Genomic DNA, 6,915 nt, shown 5'->3' on the forward strand with positions numbered 1-6,915 from the left:
GAAAAGAGAGCCGACAGCAGCCCGAATCAGGCCATGCCCTTGAACCTAGTTCAAGGGCGATAGAACAGAGAGCGATGGGGATCGGCAGCCGGGAGCATTAAACAAAACAGCCAAGAGGGGGTTCAGAAAAAAAAGTTCCCGCAACGGAGGAGCATGCGCGCCGGACCTAGTGACTTAGCGATTTTTTTTGTTCTGAAAGAAAAAGTGAGTGGGATGAGGATGGAGTAGTGGCCATCACCCTGCAAAAAAATGAATAAAAGATAAATAAATGTGATTCCAGGGGATCCAGATCAGGGAAAGACCAGGAACCAGGACCAGGAAGCATAAGAGTGAGTCCGCTCCAAGGGGGGAGTAAAGAAACCCCAAATTTATTTTTTTGTTGGCCGTAGGGAATAGGTCACAGCTCCGCCACCCTGGCCTGTTGTTCCTGCTGGTCTCGAAGGATCAGACCTGGCCACGTAGTGCGGGACCCTCGCCCACTTAGGGAGAAGAAAAAAAAGCACATCAACTTATTTACTCCCATTAATTATTTTTGTTAGACGTCTCTAGTTATAAGTATATGTAATTTAAGTCCGTCCATATTTATTATATATATGTAACCTATTTATTTATATTTATTATATTATTTATTCCTATTAATCTAATTATTTATTAACCGCCAGTAGTACTAAGATGAGGGGGGGATGAATAGGCAGGCCTAGTTTAGAAATGATATCGTGTGAAAATAGGAAATGAAGTGAAGATTATAACGAAGAAATGAATTGTTAAGCGTTTCGTATGGGGGGAAGAGGAGCCACAGCAACGAGAGGGTAAGGCTTTTGCCAATGGCAGGGAGATCCGGAACGTGTGATTCAGATCTCAGGTAGGGTGGGTGCGTCGGGGGTAAAACATCGACACCTCGACCTGGTCCAAGTCTGTGTTGAGGGAAGACTGTAATGTTGTTTGTCGAGTAGAGTCCGTTTTTTTTCAGTTTTTTTTTTGTCGGTTATTTTTGTTGTTTCATTTTGTTCGAGATGTCCAATCAGTTGGTTGTTGTGCGACCTGAGGGCTTGGGAAGTATCCAGCCCTGGGATGACTGGCTAGCCGGCCTTGACCCAAAGAAAAACAAAGGTTCGTAACAACATATTCATGTATATGACGAGTGTCTTGTATATACATATATCCCGATCCCGATACATATTCTTGGTCTCTGCAAGAAGAAAATAAGCTTTAAATATCGTTGAAATAGGTTTAAAACAGAGACTAATATGTTTTTGCATTAATTAGAGCTTGGGATGACAAACATATTCACAATACTATAACATCCATTTCCCCCAGGGTATGTGTGCATGGAATGGGACTGATTGTTGTCAACCGGTTATGACGACTGATTCCTGGTTATTCTTTCTTCCGTCGAATATTCCCAGCTATATAGATCTCTCTGTTTTGCCCAGATAATTTTATATGATTGATGAATCAATTTTGATCAGGATTAACTACTTTTAAGTACTTGCATGTTTTTTGTTTTGAGAAAAACACGGTTTCAACAAAAATGTTCAACAGTCGCAGGTTGTGACGTCAATGTTGCTGGTATTTGCAGACTCATTTGTTGTCAGCCGGGGTATGGGCATTTGTACACCCTATTTCGTGAATATTATATAAAGATACTGTTTTCCAACCTGCTTTCAAATGTAATTAATAAAGACCTTGTGTTAGATTACATTTTTAAGGCCTATTCATGCATTTGATTAGGTGTTTGTATATAAATCCTGATCCCAGTACCAGTTCTTTGTCTCTGTAGACAGACGATGCGCTGCAAAATATCGTTTAATACAGAGACTGACTAGCTTCTGCATTAATTAGAGCCTGGGATGACACACATATCCGTAATTATATATCATCCACTTCCCCCAGGGTATGTGATCATGGAATTAGCAACATGTTTGCGTATGGAATGGGACTCATTGCTGCGAACCGGGTATTGCCAAAAATATCTCCCGTCGAATATTACAAGCTATATAGAGTTTTCAGCTTTGACCACTTAGCTTTATCCCATCGATGAATACATTTTCTACAACTTTAACAACTTTAATTACTGTATTTGACTAAAACCCGGTTTCCAAAATAATGTTGCCGCAACTTTTGTGTATGGAATCGGACTCATAGTTGACAACCGGTTATTACCGATTTATACCCGATTCAAATAAATACTGAAATATACGGTCTCATTTTCGAAATATACCGACGAATTGTTCATATTCCTTTATTTTGATCTTCTGTTTAAAACTACTAGCTAGATAGAACCCTCAGCCCTGCCCACATAATTTTATACCATTAATGAACCTATTTTCTAATTGACTGGCTTATTTTAAAGACTTGCTTTTATTGCATTTTGCGTAAAAAAAGGTTTTAACGAAAATGGTCAAACAAAAAAACGAAAGATGGATGTTCATATTGCTCATTCCGTTGATTCCGTTGAATAATTCTGGATAACTAAAATCTTTAGTTCTGCCCACATAATTTTAGGCCATTGATGAATACTTGTTGTACAAATTGGCTATTTTTTTAGTCCTTGCTTTTAATGTATTTTGAGTACAGCAAGGTTTAAAAAACAGTCAACAAAAAACAATGGCAACATAAGACGTAAGAAAACGTAAAATGTAGGGACATTGTTGAGCTGAAGAGGGACATTTTTTCGTTGAGTTTAATAATTTGAATTCGATAAGTCTTTCTTCCGCAGAAAATTCATAGATGTCGCTTTCATTAAATCGCCAGTATTCGTTACCAGCGCCATCTATTGTTCAGTTTAGTTCGGTTTCGTTTTATTTACAAAATATTTATTAAATTAAATAAAGCAAAAGTACCTAAATTATCAACTTTATCAGCTATAGTTTAAATAGTGGTAAATAATGGCTCAGTGTATGCCCTCCAGCGGCGTGTAGGTCTTGTACTGATAAAGTTCCGGTCCGCCATAGCCATATAAAAGCTTGCCTCTTCCATGTTCATCGTAGTAGGGATAACGGTATTTGGGCCTAAGAATGGCATTAAGAGATATGAAAGAATCCTTGGAGGGATCACCGTTGAACTACTCACCTTTCAAAGTATTGGAAGTTTGGGGCCTTTGGCTGAACTGTGGCCAACGATGTGTGCACTAGGAAGGCCACGACGCACAGAAAGAGCTGAAAAAGAGATAAATATTGTAATCTCCATTAAAATCACAGGCAATGGCTGCTCATTAGTTCAGTGTGTCAGGCAGCACATAAAAGTGACAGCGAATGCACAGACAATTGGATGGCGCCTTCCTCGAAGTGGTTTTCCGTCGGTTAAAGCAAACAACAGCCACAGCAAAGCAACGGTTATTGACGCTGGTTATGCAATGCAAGATTATGACACATTTTGTTTGGGTTTCAACCTGGCCATGCCACCACCATCGCCACCATCCGCTGCAGCACAGCAGAAAGAGACAGAGAGAGAGAGCGCACAAGAGCTCGGGCAGACGTTTTAAGGTCTCTTTAGTGGCAGCAGACATTTGGCACAAATATACGAATAGTTTCGAAATGTGTCAAACGTAGTGCTCATTGGAAATTCAAGTCAGTCACTGCTTTCGACACGGTTTTCTTTCGGGTGCCACTTTCGCACAGGCGCAGCGGAAATTGTGTCAGCCAGAACGTGCGACTTTCGGTCTGGCCGTGTTAATTGGAGATGCCAATACTCGATAGTTGTATTCCCATTGGAGGGAAAATTAAACGATCTAACTTACGGCCAGCAGCAGAGCATTCAACTTTGCCATGGTTAATTCTTCGAATCCAACAATGTTCGGTTTTGTAACGACAGTCCCCCAATAGGCCCAAAGCGGATTCCAAGCGGAGTTGCTTGGCCGGCGATCGCGTTTGAATGAAATGCATGGCCAACCGCCAGACAACACAGAGCCCCACACAGCTCCAAGAAGAGCGCCAGATGGAAAGTTTAGCGGAGAGCTTCGTTGCGTGTGCGCTCCGCCAAGCTGTGTTTGTATAGGGTGAGGTCTCCCCCTTGAGGTATCAGGCGATGAGAGCGCTGTCGGCGCATATCTCACCTTATTTTAGATCTCTTTGGGGCACGCTCTCTCTCTCTTTGGGGTACTGGAACTGGAACTTATCCGTTTTCCTTACGAAATAATGATGCTAAAGATTTGGCTATCAAGGAAAGTGAAAGTCCTGCAAAATACTCTTTCCTATAGCTTTTTCCGCATGAATGCAAGCTGCCGGAAATCTGTGTAAATAATAATCGAAGTAGACGTGAAGACACTCACGTAGTCTCTTTCGGTTCCAAAAAGAGAGAGAGGCCCAAGGCAGAGAGAGTCAGCGTCCTACTCCAGAGAAAGAGACGGAGAGAGAGTAAGCTCCCACAGAGACAGCTGTTCGAGTGGGCTAAAACGGAATTGAGGCCAAATGACCAAAGTGGTTTTGGAGCGAGTGTCTGCCTCCGGCTCCGATCGAGATGACGATGGACCATTATGTAACTTCTGCAACCACAAAGAGCCAGTCCCGCATTGGACAACCTGTTGCTGTCTTCCTTCTTTGCGCCTTTCTTCCATTCCACTGTGCCATTTCTATCGTGCTCTGGCGCACTTTTTTTGTCGGGCATTTGCATATTCCTTGCCTTCTGTGCTTGCTTCGGCCCAAAGCCGTTTCGCGGCTGATGTAAGTAACCTTTGGCAAATACGCGCACTTAGTTCCGTCTGCCTTGAAAACCTATTTGGACGGTCATAAAATTATAAACGAAAACAAAAAAAACCATCAAAAAATTTTCTCGTAGAGTACCGAAACTTATGATACCCTTGCAGATCGATGGTTTCTATGCCACACAATTGAAGCTTGATCGAAATTTCTTCAGCTTCTTCTCGCAAACAAGATCCTTCCTATGAAAGCTATACATATCCTGTCGGTTTCGAATTCTATAGCATTTTCAGAAAAAAGCCCGAGAATTCTTGAAATAAAGAGCGGAATGGTTATACCTTCTCGAAATTTAGAACAATATTTCCATAAAACGAATCTAACATTATGGAAAAGCCATAAAAGCCGACCACTTGAAGGTCGTATGCCAAAGCCACCAGATCGGAGATCATCTTTCATTTAAAAGCTCCATATGGATTTAAGCAGCAACAACCTTTAAATCTTTAAAAGGTTTGTAACCGAAACATTATTTTGGTATCTCTATCTCTTATGAGCTCTTGTTCACTCTATATCCATCTCTCTCTGTTGCTCGCTCTCTGCCTTGCTTTGTGGCTTCTCAAAGTCTCTTTGCATGCCATATTTTGTTGTTGCTTTTCTTGTTGCGGGTTATTTTCAATAATTTTTGGAGTGGCTTGGCGCTTGGCTGAATTTTATGCAACACCGCGATTTCGGTGCTATTCAGTGATCAATGGTCCAGTGACTCGCACGGGCCCCAGCGCTTCAACGTCAACCACATCGAGAAATCGAGACAATGTTACACCTGGGATTTGTCTATTTGGTAGGTAGTTGTAAGTGCACAGAAATGAGATTAAAGTCGAATAAATAAGCCAAAAAGAAGATGGTGAATGAAAGGGAAAGATAAGATTCGGTGCTAGTGAATGCAGTGACTTATATGTGGCGTATGCGCAATTTTAGAGACACAGACCACGCCCATATGAGATCCGCTCTCACAACTGAGAACTGTGCCAATTATTTTTGTTGTTGTTAATTTTCCAAAGCAAAGGAGCAAATTTCCTAAGCAGTAAAGAAGGAAAAAACAATTCAAACATATATGTACACACATATCTACATATGTACGAGTATTTTGGAATATTTTCATGCGATCATTGTGAAATCGTAAAGCTCAGTTTTGGCATTAAACGAAATACTCACTTATTAGAAATATACTTATTAGAAAATATACAAGTGTTACAATTAAGAAGGGTAAACGAGTAAAAAATAGTTTTGGCTGCTTCTACATAACTCTAATGCTTTTTATTGTTTTAACGATAGGAACAATTTTGAAAATTTTTATGAAAAAGACTAAGTAAATTAAGTTAAAACTTTATACTTTAATGTGCTTTAATGTACTTTATGTGCATGAAAAGACTATGAGAATTGATAGTGGTAAATGGTGGAAACTGATATATTTTCTAACGCAACTCGAAACGATCTTCATTTCAGCTCACTCTGCTGTTGGTCCTGCTGCAGATCAGTCAACCCGCAGATGGTTTTATATTCCGCTTGATCTCAGAGACCCTGCAGAACAACGTGGCCGGCGAGCCCATCACACATCAGGTTACCCAATGGAACTTCGATCCAGACGCGGCCAAAAAGTCTCGTGCCCTTTACTATGAGGTGAGACTCTCCCCCTTGATCGTGTCACATTAGAGTAATTGTAACTGTCTGCGCCTTCCGCAGAAAAACGGATACCGTTCATCCAAGTTCATCGAGCGACTGGGAGCGGGCGTGGATGGGTGGCACGAGGAGCGACGACTGCAGCAGGCTATTCGCGATATGGGTCGCCTCGGTGGCGAACACAATCAGAATTATCCGCCTTCACCAGTTTAGTCATAAATAATTATCGTTTACATCGTTTAACTCTTATTTCTTATTTCATTTGCCTAGCCAAATCCCGACGAGTGGCTGAGTGCCTGAGTCGGTGGCTGGGCGCGTGGGCGTGGTCGAGGTCCCCAGATATCTCCAGGCAGATCCAGCACATTGTCATCATTTTAATTTGCAGCGATTAATTGTCATTGTGCGCATTAATGTGCATCACAAGGATTTGCATAACGTTGCCATATGAGATTCTATATAATCACCTCTTTTGCTTTGCCTCTGTCTCTCTCTCTCTCTCTGTTTCTGTCATTGAAAAATCCACCTCTGTTCGGCTTATGGCAGTACCCAGTAATCGTAAAGCGACAGGGTATATGGCAATCGTGTAGATGTTTAACAGAGCGAC

The 6,915-nt window shown here is 41.4% G+C and overlaps 2 protein-coding genes across 3 annotated transcripts; one reads left to right on the plus strand and one right to left on the minus strand.

Moving 5' to 3' along the window:
• Positions 1–2,822: 2,822 nt before the first annotated feature.
• Positions 2,823–3,903, minus strand: LOC108158375. Its single transcript, XM_017290629.2, has 3 exons — positions 3,740–3,903; positions 3,073–3,158; positions 2,823–3,011 (listed from the first exon to the last, which is right to left on the minus strand). The coding sequence occupies exons 1-3, from the start codon at positions 3,767–3,769 to the stop codon at positions 2,894–2,896; spliced, it is 234 nt and encodes a 77-aa protein (XP_017146118.2). The 5' UTR covers positions 3,770–3,903; the 3' UTR covers positions 2,823–2,893.
• Positions 3,904–5,357: 1,454 nt separating this feature from the next.
• Positions 5,358–6,554, plus strand: LOC117191106. Of its 2 annotated transcripts, none has more exons than XM_033396069.1 (3): positions 5,358–5,467; positions 6,139–6,311; positions 6,375–6,554. In XM_033396069.1, the coding sequence occupies exons 1-3, from the start codon at positions 5,446–5,448 to the stop codon at positions 6,522–6,524; spliced, it is 345 nt and encodes a 114-aa protein (XP_033251960.1). In that variant the 5' UTR covers positions 5,358–5,445; the 3' UTR covers positions 6,525–6,554. The 2 variants fall into 2 exon arrangements, with proteins under 2 accessions (XP_033251960.1, XP_033251959.1); XM_033396068.1 differs by having other exon boundaries at positions 5,364–5,472; positions 6,138–6,311.
• Positions 6,555–6,915: the final 361 nt, after the last annotated feature.

This window comes from Drosophila miranda (assembly GCF_003369915.1).
Source record: "Drosophila miranda strain MSH22 chromosome Y unlocalized genomic scaffold, D.miranda_PacBio2.1 Contig_Y1_pilon, whole genome shotgun sequence".
In the NCBI taxonomy this organism is placed as follows: Eukaryota; Metazoa; Arthropoda; class Insecta; order Diptera; family Drosophilidae; genus Drosophila; species Drosophila miranda.